Source organism: Heteronotia binoei, chromosome 8 (assembly GCF_032191835.1).
Source record: "Heteronotia binoei isolate CCM8104 ecotype False Entrance Well chromosome 8, APGP_CSIRO_Hbin_v1, whole genome shotgun sequence".
Taxonomy (NCBI): domain Eukaryota; kingdom Metazoa; phylum Chordata; class Lepidosauria; order Squamata; family Gekkonidae; genus Heteronotia; species Heteronotia binoei.
This window is the reverse complement of record NC_083230.1, coordinates 26,021,557-26,038,921: the sequence shown is the minus strand read 5'-3', so window position 1 is coordinate 26,038,921 and position 17,365 is coordinate 26,021,557. Positions and strand designations below refer to the sequence as shown.

General features: G+C 43.0%; 1 protein-coding gene across 2 annotated transcripts in view; it reads right to left on the bottom strand.

Moving 5' to 3' along the window:
- Positions 1 to 17,365, bottom strand: part of CADPS2 (calcium dependent secretion activator 2) — a 644,998-nt gene that overhangs the window by 443,991 nt on the left and 183,642 nt on the right. For both annotated transcript variants that reach the window (XM_060244821.1, XM_060244822.1), the window contains exons 5-6: positions 14,345 to 14,581; positions 518 to 639 (exon numbers count right to left, since the gene is read on the bottom strand). In XM_060244821.1, the coding sequence (XP_060100804.1) occupies positions 518 to 639; positions 14,345 to 14,581 (359 nt within the window). The remainder of the gene's footprint in view (positions 1 to 517; positions 640 to 14,344; positions 14,582 to 17,365) is intronic.

Genomic DNA, 17,365 nt, shown 5'->3' with positions numbered 1-17,365 from the left:
TAATAACACAGGGAAGAGACTTCTCCTGTGGCAGGGATAATTAATGCAACCCCCTTCCTCCTTATAGTAACATGGTGTTCTAACCAAGAAACTACTATGCAGTTTTCTAGCTTTTGTTACAAATGCCATTTTCCTTTAAGGCTTTCTTTAGCATTTTTAGCCCTCATGGTTGCAAACAAAATCTCAAAACAATGATAGAAATACTTAAGAATTAAGAAAAAGAGACACAAAAGATTGCTATGTTCCTTGCTCATAATCTCCAAGCACATGCATCAAGAGAGTCTGAATCAGGTTCTCTCCCAGGTAAGGATGAGATGTCTGATTAAAAATAACAGAAGGAAAAACGAACCATAGCTGTTAACATTAGTGCCCATGGAAAACATGATCATTAATGAATTTTTCATATCTACAAATGGCAAACTGGTGCCTCTAAATTCAACATGCATTTTTAATGCTGAGTTCATTGATCTAAATGGAAAGTACACTTTCTTGAGAAACACGGTCACACATAGCTTACTGTGGTCTTGATGCTTCTGCTTGGTCTGTCTGGAGTTTCTCCCCTCCTTCCACTTCCATTGTGCAGTAGACAATGCGGTTGGGAGCAAGTGACTTTAAACCTTGAACTTCCATAATGACAATCTAAACAAGAGTGAAAGGGAAAAGGGCACAGCAAACACATATCAATACCTTGGAACACAACAGTCTACATATTTGCTAAAGTAACATTAGCACCAAAATTATCAGAGTACAGGACTTAGCCAGTGCTGTAAAAATGCTATGTTATTAATTTTTTTTGTTTTGTTTTATTTGACCCATCCCTCATCCTGTTCCTTATAATTTAGTAACAAATTCTTCTTAGGCATATGTTGAATTTTTTACCATCTTTGATTTATAAAAGTCACCCCCAAAGCCTTGCTCCCATGTTAACTGTGAACTTATGTACAAGCTGCACATACATGTGTATCCCAAAGTTTGTAAGAAAGAGCCAACACACCTTCACTTTACAACTGAAACTGGGGATCAGTATCTGGAAAAAATATGGAGTTTCAATCACACTTTCCACTGTATGTGCATTGAATGTAACACGATCCTTCTTGATCTGTCAGCAGCATTTCATACAGTCGACGATGAAGTGTTGGCCCACCGCCTCGCCGATGCAGGGATATGGGGGCTAGCCTTACAATGGCTGATCTCCTTTCTCCAAGGTCGAGGACAGAGGGTGGCGCTTGGGGCTGAACTATACCAGCGACACCCATTACAATGTGATGTGCCGCAGGGAGCAATTCTCTCTCCAATGTTATTCAACATCTACATGTGCCCCCTTGCCCAGATCACTCGGAGGTATGGGCTGGGGTGTCATCAATATGCAGATGACACCCAGCTCTATCTGCTGATGGAGGGCTACCCAGATTCAGCCCCAGAGGAATTCGGTAGGGCATTGCAAGCCATGGCTGGTTGGTTGCAACAGGGCCGGCTGAAACTGAATCCATTGAAGACGCAGGTGCCTGTGCCTAGGTTATAGGGGGCTGGCATCAGAGATCAGGCTCCCATCCTTTGATGGGGTTCCAATGATGCCCACATCAAAGGTGAAGAGCTTGGGGGTATTTCTGGATGCCTTTCTAACTATCAAGGCCCAGGTTACCACCACTGCCAGATCGGCCTTTTTCCATCTGAGGAGGATCAGACAGTTGGTCCCATATCTCAACCCCCATGACCTGGCCACAGTAACCCATGTAATAATAATAATAATAATAATAATTATTATTATTATTATTATTATTATTATTATTATTATTAATTTATATCCCGCCCTCCCTGCCAGAGCAGGCTCAGGGCGGCTCACGTAATATAAAATGCAGTATACAGTAGTACAATAATAAAACAAAATATAATACCCCAATTTACAATTATTCATCAGTTAAACATTAAAACATCAATAAAACCAAAATCTAAAACCACAGATTAGTTTGGTGCTACAAATATAACATAGCTTTGCATAGTGATGGTATAATAATTCCACATTAAAAAGCCAGCTGGAAGAGGACGGTCTTGCAGGCCCGGCGGAACTGGTTAAGGTTCCGCAAGGCCCGTACCTCTTCTGGTAACTGGTTCCACCAGCGGGGAGCTGTAACCGAGAAGGCCCTCTCTCTTGTCATTTTCAATTTGGCCTCCTTTGGCCCAGGAATTGTCAGCAGATTTTGGGAGCTAGATCGCAGCACTCTCTGAGGAACATATGGGGAGAGATGGTCCCTAAGGTAGGCAGGTCCTCGGCCATATAGGGCTTTAAAGGTAGTAACCAGAACCTTGTAATGAATCCGGTACACAACTGGCAGCCAGTGCAGTTCTCGCAGCCTAGGCTGTATGTGCTCCCACTTAGGGAGTCCCATTAACAGTCTGGCTGCCACGTTCTGCACTAGCTGCAGTTTCCAGGTTTGGCACAAGGGCAGCCCATGTAGAGGGCATTACAGCAGTCTAGCCTCGAGGTGACCATTGAATGGATCACTGTTGCCAGGTCATCGCGCTCCAGGAAAGGAGCCAACTGCCTCGCCCATCTCAGATGAAAAAAGGCGTATTTAGCAGTGGCTGCTATCTGGGCCTCCATTGACAAGGAAGGCTCCAGTAGCACCCCCAGGCTCTTGACCCTGCGCACTGTTTTCAGTGGTGCACCATCAAAGATCAGTAGGGGAATTTCCCTTCCTAGGCTGCCACAGCTCAGGCACAGGACCTCTGTCTTTGCTGGATTCAACTTCAACCTACTCTGCCTGAGCCAGCCTGCCATGGCTTGCAGCGCCTGGTCCAGATTTTCTGGGACATCGCCAGGCCAGCCGTCCATCAGTAGATAGAGCTGGGTGCCATTAGGATACTGGTGGCAACCCAGCCCATACCTCCAGGCAATCTGGGCAAGGGGGCGCATGTAGATGTTAAACAACATCGGGGAGAGCACCACCCCCTGAGGCACCAAACAATTAAGTGGGTATCTCTGGGACACCCTTTGTCCCTGACCATCCAGGAAAGAGGAAAGCCATTGCAAGGCTAGCCCCTGAATCCCTGCGTTGGCGAGGCGGTGGGTCAGTAACCGGTGGTCAACCGTATCGAACGCAGCTGATAGGTCTAACAACAGCAGCACTGCTGAACCGCCTCGATCCAGGTGCCGCTGGAGATCATCCACTAGGGCGACGAGCACTCTCTCCGTCCCATGGCCTGGGTGGAAGCCGGACTGGTGTGGATCTAGGATGGAAGCGTCATCCAGAAAACTCTGCAATTGTAACGCCACTGCCCTCTCAATAATTTTGCCCCAAAAGGGCAAATTTGAGACCGGCCGGTAATGTGCCAATTTGGTCGGATCTGATGTAATCTTTTTTAGGAGGGGGCGGACCACTGCTTCTTTAAGAGGCATTGGAAAAAGACCCCCCGAGAGGGATCTATTTACGATGTCTCGTATATGACACCTAAGCTCCCTCTGGCAAGCTTTAATTAGCAAGGAGGGGCATGGGTCCAAATTGTTAGTTGTAGGGCGTACAGTAGAGAGGATTCTGTCAACTTCCTCCAAGCTGAGTGTGTCAAAGCGATCCAGGATTGAACCAGAAGACAGGCACGAAGCCTTGAGTTAACTTACTGTATCCAATATGGCGGGGAGGTCGTGGCGGAGCGACGTAACCTTGTCTGCAAAAAAATTTGCAGATGCAATCTTAGCCGCAAAGTAAGCCTTCTTTGTGGCTTTGACTGCCATCTCATAGGACCTCATAAACTCTCTATAAGATGTTCCAGTCACTTCGTCTTGATTACGCCGCCATTGCCTCTCTAACCATCTGAGTCCTCATTTCAGCTGTCGCAGCTCTGGGGTATACCACGGGGGAAGCTTAAAGCGGGGTCGCAGAGGGCGCCGAGGTGCGAGCTCATCAATGACTGGAGAGCCGGCCATGTCAGGAATCAACCAGATCATCGAGAGAATTGTCAGGGGCCAGGGATCTCTTAGCACCATTTGGAACAGCTCTGGGTCCATCAAGCTCCGCGGGCGAGCCAAAATAAGCTCGCAGTCCAAACGGGTTTGGGGTGGAGCATCCACATGAGCCTTAAGGGCAAAGTGGTCTGACCATGGCACTGCCTCAGCAGTTACATCGTCCACCATAACCCCGGCCGCAAAGATCAAATCTAACATGTGCCCCGCCTGGTGAGTGGGCGATGTCATAAATTGGGAGAGCCCCAGTGTCGCCATGGATATCACCAGGTCCAGCACCTGACCAGAGGACGTGTCATCGACATGGACATTGAAGTCACCCAGGATCACAAACCTTGGGTACTCCAGTAGTTTAATGTTTAATGTCAGGCTTTAAAAAAAAAAAAAAAACCTGAATAGGAAGAGCATACTGTGAGTAGAAATGGAGTGAATAACAAATAGCATAGTGAAACAGAAAATAATTGCTAGCAGTTGCAAGAGAGTCCCCTTTCTCCCCTCCCCCCCCCCACCTTGTCTAAGCACTGCTGAGACAAACAACCCGCAGAGATGTTCCACCAGGCATTTGGCAAGCCCATCTTCCGTTCCTCTCTGCCCCACCACAAGCAGTTGGTTTTCCTGGACTTTTATTACCATCTTTTAGCAGTTATTGACTTTTATGGTTTTAAATCATATTATGATGACACTGTATTATTTTCAATGTCGTACACTGCCCTCAGCCCCACCTTGGTGGGGGAGGGAAGTCTAAAATTGAATGAATGAATGAATAAATACTTGGAATCCATACTGTTATTTTTATGCCAATAAAGGCTGACTTGACTTGACTACTTGGAATCCTGGTTAACAGGGCAAGTCACAGTTTGCAGGATCCCACAAGGCTAATTCTCAAAGCAACAAACCAGAGATTGTTGTTAGATCAGCCACTATAGGTAAGGGAATATAGTTTGTATTTTCTGTGCTAACTTCTAGTGTGAATATTTCATATGCTGTAGTATTCCCTTAGTAAAAGCCATTGGCTGAGGCTGAAAGGGGTTTGAATTATTCTGCTGTACATTCACCATGCTATGCCCAGTGGTGCCAGGAGGCAGAATTGATATATGGAGCGGAGATCAGAAAGCACTGGGATTTTTGAACACCATCCATCCTACAAGTTAGAAATATAAGGGAATCCTGAAAGCATCCCTCATTGCCTAAAAACACAATATTTCATGCCTGAGCCCCAAGCAAGTAAGAAAGGAAGCCTATGGGAGGCAGCACTGATTCACACTGCAAATGAGGAATACTAGTCCATTGTTCTAGAAGCAAATCAAGAAAATATACACTTCTGAATGCAAAATGAATTGAATCTTCATTCTCAATCAATTTCAGTCCTATGCCCCAAATATCAAAGGTCCCAGAAACAGTGATTTAGCATTACTTTTGTACAAATGCAAATCTAAAGGAAGGATTCTGGCTCTAGCTGCTGCTTTATGTCTTCTGATTAGACTGCGTTTCTCTAAAAAGCATTACTGCCCCTAGTTAAACAAAGATTATGAGAATCCTAGATTACAACCAACTATGTTTGTCTTTTTTCTTTTCTGAATATCTTTGTGCGGTGTGCGGGTGCATATGTGTGTGCACGCATGCATGCACATGATCGTGCGTGTCCCTGGAACTCATGGTTGACTTCTGGTGACCCCTAGCAAGACTTGAACATTTCAGAGAGGTAGCCTGCTATTTCCTGCCTTTGCATCTTGGTCCTGGTATTCCATAGAGGTCTCCCATTCAAGTACCTGCCAGGGTCGACCCCGCTTAGCTCCCGAGATCTGACAAGACTGGGCTTGCCTGGGCTATCCAGGTCAGGGTTTCCCGACTAAGTTTTTGCAGATGGTTTGAAAACTTATTTTGAATAAGGGGAGGGATGGTGGCTCAGTAGGAGAGCATCTGCTTGGTAAGCAGAAGGTCCCAGGTTCAATCCCTGGCATCGCCAACTAAAACGGGTCCAGGCAAATAGGTGTGAAAAACCTCAGCTTGAGACCCTGGAGAGCCGCTGCCAGTCTGAGTAGACAATACTGACTTTGATGGACCGAGGGTCTGATTCAGTATAAGGCAGCTTCATAAGTTCATATAATAGCCTTGCTCCATTCAAGCCAGATAGGAGCAGAAGGACACAATTCATGGGGAAACTACCTTCTGCTGTTGTTTTCAACCTTTTTTATTCAAAAAGCTGCAAGGACAAGTTTTTGATTTAACACAGTCAGCTTGCAAAGCAATTACCCTGCACCCCTCGTAATGATATCACCATCTGTGATGGGAACACCTCTGACTAAAATGCCATCTCTTTACGATACATTACTGTAATCCAAGGCAGAACTTAACCCTTGACAATATGGCACACTTAATCACATTCAGCCCAGAAGTTTTCAACATCAGTTATTTCAATTTCCAATTAGATGCATACATTAGATTTATTATTATTTTTTAAAGCGCCTACACCTTTGCAAGTTAATAAAGGAAAACACTGGAAAGGCTCTTGGTACACATGACAGCTTTATTTAAAAAGACAGAGAGAAGATGGCAGTTCTCATTTATATGTGGGTAAGCCCCATGACTACGAATTATTTTTCCTTTTGAAAAAAAAATCATCCTATGTGCCTTACCTATAATAGTTGCAAGGCCTTCCTGCTTCTGCTTATTATTCAACATTATATTTGATATTATTTAGATTCACTGCCCAACTGTTGACTGGAGACAGTCTGATGCAGATCTACCGTAGATGCTCCCAAATTCCCACACTAGCTATATCAATGAATGAGAGCAGATTAAAAAATGCAAAAACAGAGGGATGTTGAACTTCCTGATCTGTACCATTTAAGAAATTAGATGGAAGGTAATATAAATATTCATTATCCCACATTTTAAAAAAGAAGACTTTCAACTCTTTCAAGTGTTTTAAATCAATATTGGTTTCCTCAAGGTAGTGATTTTAAGTGTCTCTTTTGGCAACCGGTAGGTCTTGATAAACCTATTCAGTGGTTTAAAGATAATGCAGCGTTAACTAAGGAAGAGGTGGAATCAAAATTACACAAGCCGGTTCATTGGTTTCAACATTTTCAAATTCGTAATATCATGTAGAAATTAACCCCAGGAAACTCACCCTTAAACCTTTGACTGTTTTCGAGACCATTATAAATAATTATGGTTCAAAAACAAGAAGTCTTTAGGGTTTGTAGAATCTTTCGGGCTCAAGTGCCTTGTTCTACTGGAAAAAATTTTTCTTCCAGACGTTTCATTTTCCCCTGCGGAGAACATCCTCAGTGGCGTTGCAGCCGGAGCAGGCGCTCTGACCTTCTTGGCTGCTGTGCATTGCTGTGTCTCTCAATGCACAGCAGCCAAGAAGGTCAGAACGCCTGCTCCGGCTGCAACGCCACTGAGGATGTTCTCCGCAGCCGAGAACGAAACGTCTGAAAGAAAAACTTTCTCCAGTAGAACACGGCACTTGAGCCCGAAAGACTCTACAAACCCTAATGATGTTACCAGCCGTGAAAACCTGAAATCTTTGATAACAAGAGGTCTCCTCTCTTGCATCTATAAAACTATTTTGGACACTTGTCTGTTATCTCCTCCAACATATGTAAATAAATGGGCAAAAATCCTCCCAACAGAATTGTCTTCAGATGACTGGGATGAGATATGATGGTCTCCATCTAATTTATCTTCAATCTTTAGTATCACACCCAATTTTTAAAACTTACAGCAAATTGGTATATGACACCCAGCCGACTTCATCAGATTGATACAAACCATTTCCCTTATTGTTGGAAAAAATGTGGTCAGTTAGGAACATACTTTCATCTGTGGTGGGAGTGTCAGGAGGTGCTGTCTTTTTGGTCAAAAGTCAAGGATTCAAATTGTAGAGTGGACAGGGATGAACATTCCTTTCAGTCTGGAATTTCTGCCTTTATTTATTTATTTATTTATTTATTTGATTTGTATGCCGCCCTACCCCACCGAAGTGGGCTCACGGCGGCTTACAATACAGAGATTCTAACATAGAATTCAAATTTTAAATATAATAGCAATTTACATAGTTAAGAAATTAAAACATTAAAAACAGTGCATCAGTCCAACAACGTACAATCTATACACTTCCTTCGGTATTTTGGTAGTTTGGTGGTTTGGTGCCGGTCAGTTATAGGCCAACCGGAAGAGGATTGTCTTACAGTCCCTGCGGAATTGTCCAATATCCCACAGGGCCCTGACCTCTTCCGGTAACTGGTTGCACCAGCAAGGGGCTGTTATTGAGAAGGCCCTGGTTGACTTCAACCGGGCCTCCTTTGGCCCAGGGATTACGAGCAGATTTTGGGAGCTAGATCGCAGTACTCTCTGGGGAACATACGGGAAGAGACGGTCCCTAAGGTAGGCAGGTCCTAGACCATATAGGGCTTTAAAGGTAATAACCACCACCTTGTACCGGACTCGGTAGATCATTTTAGATCATTGGCCAGGTATCTCGATGCTAGAATCCAAAAGAGATTTTATTTCCCAGCTACTAGCAGCTGCCAGACACACCATTGCTTCATGCTGGAAAGATTCAGCTAAACTTACACTCAAAACGTGGTACGATAGAATTTGGGAAACTTTCATTATGTTTCAAATTACTCAAAATGTATTCTTCTTAGGAGACTCTTTATTATTGACAACTAACTATATGCAATACTATTGGGACCCAGTTACTGGTTATCTTAAATCCAACAATGTTGTACCAAATCAATCAGATTATAATATATGGTTGTTTACATAAATGTGTTTATTCTATCCCTTATCAGTATTTTAAACACTGATATTAGACTAAGGATTATTAGCTTTTAATGAACTGTTCAGGAAACCTAAAATGTAAACTTGATAAAGATGAAGTCATGAATATATTAATATGTAACTTCCTTTGTAACTTTGTTTGAATGTTAGTTTATCGATACATATGTTGATCTCACATACTAATTGTTTGTAATGCTTGGCATAAAACCCCTTATGTTTGTTATGCCAGTTCATTTTTAAAAAATTCAATAAAATTTAAATTGGGAGGAAAAAGAAGACAGGCAATAATACAGTAGAGTGTAGGCCACAGTCCCTATTTTTTTCCTCCCACGTCTCACTCCATGAAGGCTGTTCTCAGCCTGTAAGCTCTTTGAGGCAGAGAATGACTCCCCCCCCCTTTGTGTTGCCCAATGGCTTACTTATTTCATTTGAAAATAATAATCTTGAAGGCAGACAACAGGGTTTTGAGAAGTCTGATTCTACTAAAAACAACATCCTTATGTTCATAGCATCTTTAACTGAAGTGACCATTATATTGTGTCAAAGTATACTGTGTCTGGCAGAGGCTCCCAGATCCTCTGATGGAAGGAACCCTGCCCTATACTTCCTGAGTTTTCTTAACAGTAGCTTGTCAGTATTATTTATTTATTTATAAAATTGGCTCATTGACTGCCCTCCCCTGTGAAATAAGGCTCAGGGCAGTGTATAGCAGCTGTACAAGCACATTCAGATCCATTTAAAAACAGTTAAAACAGTAAATAATATTACAATATCAGATGGCCCTAAAATGAATTGGATGGTTTAGGGCCTTGAAAGCTAATACGAGAACCTTGAACCTAATCCAGTATTTAACCTGTGCCACTGCATTCGGACCAGCTGTCATTTCTGGGTCAGTATCAGTACTAAACCTGGGATCTTCTGCATACAAATCTTTGCTTAACCACTAAACTATTGACTCTTTCCCTAACTGCTTTTTTAGCAAGATGAAATACTAACTTTGGCAGCTAAATTGGGGAATAGGGAATAGTGGTATAGGATCTCCTACAACACACATTGCTTGTAAAAAGCTACTGTAATCAGCAGGGCTTTTTTTGTAGCAGGAACTCCTTTGAATATTAGGCCACACACTCCTGATGTAGCCAATTCTCCAAGAGCTTACAGGGCTTTTAGCACAGGGCCTACTGTAAGCTCCAGGAAGATTGGCTACATTAGGGGTGTGTGGCCTAATATTCAAAGGGGTTCCTGCTACCAAAAAAAGCTCTGGTTACCAGCCAGGGTCCACAAATTTGTTCCTGCCTTGGGCTTAGGGTTGAGCAAACCACAAACAACAGGTTATAGTGACATAAAATAACTAAAGAACTTATACAAATCTAATCACACTTTTTATAACTTATGTACAATGCACTTGCAATAATCCCACCAAAGTAAATACAAATCTCCAGGAATCTCCCTGATAATCAAAACAAAGTTCCATGGGCACAGGACGTCGACTTTTGTTTACTGTTTCACATACCTTCTTCCAGCCTAGGATTTCAATAGAGTTTCATTCACATATGCTTGGTTACAATATTTCAGAATATACAAACTCATCCCTCGTTGGCAACAAATGTATTCTCCTTTAATACTTGGTTATAATTGTTTCAGAATTTACACTCATTCATCTCACACAGGTGAAGTTTATTTCTTCCTTTACCCAATGTGATGACAAAGTTTCCTAAGCCGTTTTTATTACACCGGCACTATGCTCAGTTTTTCTAAAACAAGTCATCTGTCTTAACACCTATTTGTCTTTTTTAAAGTAACAGAACTATGAATTATTGCAGTGATTTCATCATGCAGCAGACTGGCCTGACTATTTTTGCAAAAAAACAGGACAGGTCTAAACTGTTATTTAGACCATATGGCATAAGACAATTAAGTTCATGTATCCACTTGCATTCCTCCCTCAATAGTTTTGTCTGTACATCTTCTGTAGTATCCTGAACCTCATGTTAATACAGAACCCAAAATTTAAAACTGTCATAAGGGTGTACCTTGTCCAGAAAATGGTCAAGTAGTGGTGCATCTGTGACTTTATTTTTAATACGACTCCGGTGCTCTAAAATTCTAATACGCACCTGTCGCATTGTACTGCCTATGTAACAAAGACCACACCAACACTGGATAAGATAGATAGCAAATCTTGTGGCACAGGAAGAATAATGCTGTAATTTAATGGTAGGACCTCCTGTCAAGTCGGCAGATTCAATAACGAGTCCTCGTTGATAACAAAGTAGCTAGTTTATTGATATCATGGTTCTCGACTACAGCGAAATTGAAAGACTAAAAATCATACAGTAGAATGCAATCATATAAGGTATACTTCAAAGGGATTCTTAAGGGAGGGGCACTATGCAGGGCACATTCACATACTGATGTTACAATTTCTTTCTCAGGCCTGCTTCGGCCTTGAGCGTCTCACTGGCTCCAACCTCCCCCGATGCCCAGGCTGAGAAGGCTCGATAACTTCTTTCACACATTCCCATTTCAAAGCAAAACTACACAACAAAGGAAAGGAGAGGGGTGAGGAGAGTTCAAGCTAGCAGCATTGGAATACATTGGCATACAGTATGGCTTCACCCAGGATGCTTCTCTCCTGAACCAAAGATTGAGTACAGGCCTGACCAGAGTTAAAGCAGACTTGACACCTCCCGGGTATGTTTTTACCTCAAGGACTTGGGAATAGACCAAACAATGTTTACATGCAAAATGTCCATCTATACCTTCAACACGTGTTCCTAGGATGAATATCTGAATGCACAAGCTGATCCTTAACATTTCTAGTTCTTCTAAAACCAATATAAGGTGGTAGCTGACATCACTAATAATGTGCCAGTATTGATAAATAATCTTGTTTTAGCGGTTTACGTTTGCTACGCAAAAGCCGCAGCACTTCCTGTAACTCCGGCGCAGATGGTGGGAAATCCGACAGACGCTGCGGAGGGAACAGGATTGTGACTGCGAGGTAAGCTATGTGCGAAAACGGTCTTAGAGTAAATTTACACCAGCAGCAGAAGCTGAAGATTGCAAACAGGAGCTCACAGTTTGTAAAATATGCTGTAGTAATTGCACTCAAGAATGGAGACAACTGGCACACACGGTAAGATATAAAAAAACAGAGAAAAAGCTTCCCAAGGCAGAACTCCTCCGTGTGTACTTCAACTTATCGTAGCAGTTCAAAAAGTAAATACTTAAAACAAGGTGCTGTGAGCCACTGTTTAAAACTGTGTTATGCTAAATAAAAACCCAGCAATAGGTTAAGATAAAATAGTAAAATTAGTTAATCACTTGCAAAGCGCTGTGAAACAGAGAAACTGCCTCAATCCCACTTCCCATTCCCCCCTCAAATCCAGAAGTTTAAACAAGTGCACCGTGAAAGCTAAACTGGTATTTTCAGGAAATAGGTCCTTAGAAGCATTGCTGGGAAGCGTGAAGTAAAACCCATTATCTTCCATCCTGTTCAGTGATGTCTTCAGCAGGGATCCAGCTGTTGAATTTGGGCAGCCACCCCATCCACTTCACTAAGAACTGCTTCTGTTTCTTGTTTGTCCAGGTTTTTATAATTGTCTCTATCTTGCATGTTCTGTCTTTCCAGCGAGTCACTTTTTGCAACTCCTCCGTGTAACGCCCTCCCCCACCGGACCAGTTCACTGTCAAAATCTACCAGGTGGTACATGGGCCTCTCGCCCCTTCCACCCACCTCTTCTATAATATTTCTTCAGTGAAATTCTGTTCACAGCCATTCTCAAAAGTCCCCTTTGTTCTAGAGACCCTTACACGGTCCCCTTTTCTAAATAGAACTCTTGCTTCTTTTTTTTTGGGGGGGGGGGGGGCAGAACCACAACATACACGTCTCCACACAGTAAGTACGTTAGAAGGCTTGACATCAACAGGTTGCGTCTGGATAGTTTTGTGGTGGCTGTGGTTATAGCTTTTGACCTGGTCCTGTAAATTTGACTCTGGCTTCTTCGGGTTTTCATCCTCTGGCCCCATTGCCTGCACTGACTTTATTTCTTCATAACCTTTCATGACCATGGGCTCATCTGTCTCCACAGGGACCAATTCTTCATCAACAGCTTCTTCCAGGCACAGAACCCAACAGCAACAGAAGAGCTGCAGACCTTCCTCTCCCATATTTGCTGGGGAATGCAGATTAATTGGCACATTTAAATGTTGATGGGGCACTCTTCCTGGCCTCTCTTGAGAAGACTGGGTACAGCAAGGTCCACCCTGCAGGGTCTGGCCCCAAATGTTTCCCCTACAGCTCTATGCAGACCGTCATTTTATTTTTTTAAAACACCCTAGCTGTCACTGTCAATTTATAAAGGTTTTGTGTGTATGTGTGTGTGTGTGTGTGCATGCTTTGAACAAGAGTGCGGAGTTTAGAAATCATTTCCTACAGATCTGTACCTTCCAGATCACCCTGCACTGCAGGGCAGGCTGTCTGATTTTTAAGTTTTATATCCTACAGAATATTGCATGCTTGCTTATTTATTTATTTGCCTACGTACCTACCTAAAATTTATATGCTACCCACTCTGCAAGTGGACTCAGGGCGGCTAACAGTCATGCTAAAACCACAATTTCAGTTACAATTTTAAAACAATACAACTTAATAAAAGTATTTTAAAAGTATTTGGTGCTATGCAAGAATTTCAACACAGGCGGATCAGATTATTTGTGACGTCACAGTTCTTCTGATTGTCTGTTAGCGGTCCTTTTGATGGTATAGCTCAGCAGCATAGAAGAGGCAGCCTTCTCCCACATTAGTTTTTATAGGCCTGTCGACAGATTTCAGTTTTACAGACCCTGCGGGAGAGATCCTACAGTTCCCTTGCATGCACAAAGCGTACATGGTACAATGACATCATCTTTAAGTAATGTAATCATGCAGGGACACTCTAGCATTTTAGTATAAAATTCTATGGTGCCATAAGAGTTTTATACAAAAATGCCAGACGGCCCCAGTGCAATGTGTCCAGCGCGATCACGTCACTTCCAGGTAATGTAATTGTTCCAGGCATGTTGGGCGCCGTTGGGAGCTCTTTGAGGGCAGAGCTCCCCCACCAGCCAATCTTGTGCCGGCAGGTTGGAGACCCCAAGATTGGGGGGGAACCCTGCCCCCAGCAGGAGGTTGGGAACTCTACTTGGGTTAGCCTATCCTTTGTCCAAGGGAACTAGGTTCCTTTTTATTGCTTAAAATTATCACTGTCCTTTTGAGAGAAAAGTATCATAGCATTTACAGGAAGATGAGGCACATAAACCAAAGCACCTGACAACTGAAAGCCATTAAGAAATTCTCCCATCAACTGCAGCAACTATTTACTTGCATCTGCATTCCAATGTCCTGTAAGCCCTAAAGTCAGCATAAGACATAAAAAACTCATAATACAGCACATGCCAGAGGACCATAATGAAGAGTGGTCACATAAAACAGAAGATTGGAATATGTGAATTAAAAATCCTGACATTATCTGTATAGTTGAGTATTCCAAAGTAGGGAGAATGACCCTACTTTGGCTGTCAGCCAAATTAGATGACATGCATGCTTACCTCTAATGTGAAGGACAACACCACATCTGATTTTGACAACTGAACGTCATTTTCATCTCCTATATCCAAGAAAGCAGAATTCTGTGATCGTTTTAACTTCTGCAGTTTACATTCTGGGCCACCTTTAGAAACTGGAAGACTTTCCAAATTTGCCATTAGCAAATTCACTGAAGACCGTAATTCTTCTACATACAGCTGCTCCATTCCTTTTGCCACAAACTTTGGGTATTTTCTTTCCTTGAAAAGAATTTTAAAAATAAGGGGGAAATTAAGTTATTGTTCAGACACAGTATGCTTGAAAGACAAGGCTGACTTCCTAAGTAGTTGCTCTTAAACGGACCTATTAAAACCCAGGACTTTTTTTGTAGCAGGAATTCCTTTGCATATTAGGCCACACCCCTTTGATGCAGCCATTTCTCCTGGAGATTACAGTAAGCCCTGTACTAAGCCCTGTGAGCTCTTGGGGGATTGGCTACATCAGGGGTGTGTGGCCTAACATGCAAAGGAGTTCCTGCTACAGAAAAAGCCCTGTTAAAACCTATCATACATAGTTAACCAGTCCTCTGCTTTAAAGAGATTTTAATAGATTATTTAGACTGAAAGATTATTCAAATCAATATTTTAATTCCAATTCAATGACTACATAAATTTCTGGTACATGTTAAGAAACATTGCATAATACCTACCAACAAAGGAAGAATAATTTATTTTATTGTTTATTTGTAATTATTTACATTTTAAGGCCTTCCCAACATTGCCCTGTATGGCGAACTCTCCAACGGCCATCGAAATAGAGGGGCACCAAAGAAGAGGTACAAGGACTCCTTGAAGAAATCCCTTGGCACCTGTCGCATCAACCATCACCAGTGGTCTGACCTAGCCTCAGATTGCAAAGCATGGAGGCACACCATCCACCAGGCTGTCTCTTCCTTTGAGAATGCACGCATAGCTGGTCTTGAGGACAAAAGGAGATCGAGGAAGAATCGTACTGCTACAGCACCAACCCCAAATCAGACTTTTCCCTGCAGCCACTGTGGCCAGACCTGCCTGTCCCGCATTGGTCTTGTCAGCCACCAGCGAGCCTGCAACAGACGTGGACTACTGCACCTTTCTTAAATCTTCATTCATGAAGTCAAGCCGAGAGAGAGCGAGAGACATTTTAAGGGAATTATAAATGTGCTTTTCAATAAAAAATATTCCTTTTATGCATAGCGCTATTAGCAGAAACAAGTAAAAAAACCTATCAGACCTATAATCCAATAGAAAATATGTCACATCCAATAAAATAATCAGAACAAATCTATGAAATGATCAGTTTTTAAGGCCAGTATACAAATTCAAAACTCATTGTTGAACCAATGAAGGTCTGTACAGGCTGTACAAGGTCTTCAAGACATTCTTAAAAAATTTTCAGACCTAGAATTCCATGGAACGTAGCTAGAAACTGGAGCCACACGTCAGGGTAAGAGCAGCTCAAGCAGGCTGTGGTGATTTAATTGTTTATTTAATTCCACCCGCCCTGCCAAAGTGGGCTCAAACTTCATACGGCCAGGTATTGCCAATACATTCTCTGTGGCAGATCTTAGTGAGGAAGGAAGAACCCCCTGGTAGCACATGCTCATATTAACTTAATGGCCACAGCTGAGGAGGAATATACACATGACAATTTTCACATCCTGAACCAAAATTATAAAAGCCAAGAACAAAGTTTGAGTCCAGTCCAGTGGCACTTTTAAGATAAATAGAGCTTCATTTAAAGCAGGGGTGGGGAACCTCCATTCTGAACCTCCGTATGGCGGCCCTTGAGGTCACTTGGCGTGGCCCTCGGGGATTGCTGGGCCGAACCGAGCCATGTGGCAGCCTCCCTGGGGCCTGGCTGGCCAGCGAGGATTGTGGGGCCCAGCCGCACTGTGCAGCAGCCTCCCCAGGGCCAGACAGGGATCACAGGGCTCAGATGTACTGTGTGGCAGCCTCCCTGGGGCCTGGCTGGCTGGCCAGAATTGCTGCGGGGGCCTGGAAAAGTTACTGTCACAGTTCAGTTTGCACTTGATTATCCCAGATGGTGTGGCCTAATATGCTAATGAGTGTGTGACCTAATATGTTAATATTAGGGGATGTGGTCTAATATGCTACTGAGTTCCTGCTGGGCTTTTTCTACAAAAAAGTCCTAGACCTATGCATTTGCCTAGGGCGGCGGGCCGTGTGTGTGTGTGTCTGCCAGATTAGGCTCTTCCCACATCATAGAAATAGAAAATAGAAAAACAATTACTTGCATTAATTTTGCTGGCCTGAATCATTCTCCCTTGGTGGAGCATTGTTTTTTAAGTTGATAATTTTTTATGGCCTGAGAATGATGTTATAAATATCCATATGGCCCTTGGCAAAAAAAGGTTCCCCACCCCTGATTTAAAGTATAAGCTTTTGCGCACATGAAAACTTATACCTTGAATAAAACTCTATTTGTCTTAAAGGAGCCGCTAGACTCGAACTTTCTTGTGCTGCTTTAGATCGATATAGCTATCCAACCATGTTCCCTCTAATCCCACACACACACTGAGAAGAGTGTCAGAACCCCTCCCAGTTTTCTGTAATGTGTTACTGTTAGAGACTGCAACAGGGGTGGCAAACTGTGGCTTAGGAGCCACATGTGGCTTTTACACATATTGTGTGGCTCTTGAAACCCATACCATCCCGTTGGCCAGCTTGAAGAAGGCATTTCTCTCTTTAAATCACTTCTCCAAGCCAGCCAGTGGCTTGGAGATTGCATGTAAAGTTCCAGTTGCTTTCTTTCCACCTCTCCCTCCCTCCCTCTCCACCTCTTCCTTCCTTCCTCCCTCCCTCCCTCCCTCTTTGGTGGCTCTCAGCCATCTGACATTCATGTCTCGTGACTCTCAAACATCTGACATTTATTCTACGTGGCTCTTACATTAAACAAGTTTGGCCACCCCTGGACTGTAAAATGCCTTTGCCATAGTCTGACTATTGCTGTGTATTGCTTGCCATGGTTTTCATCCCTTCCAC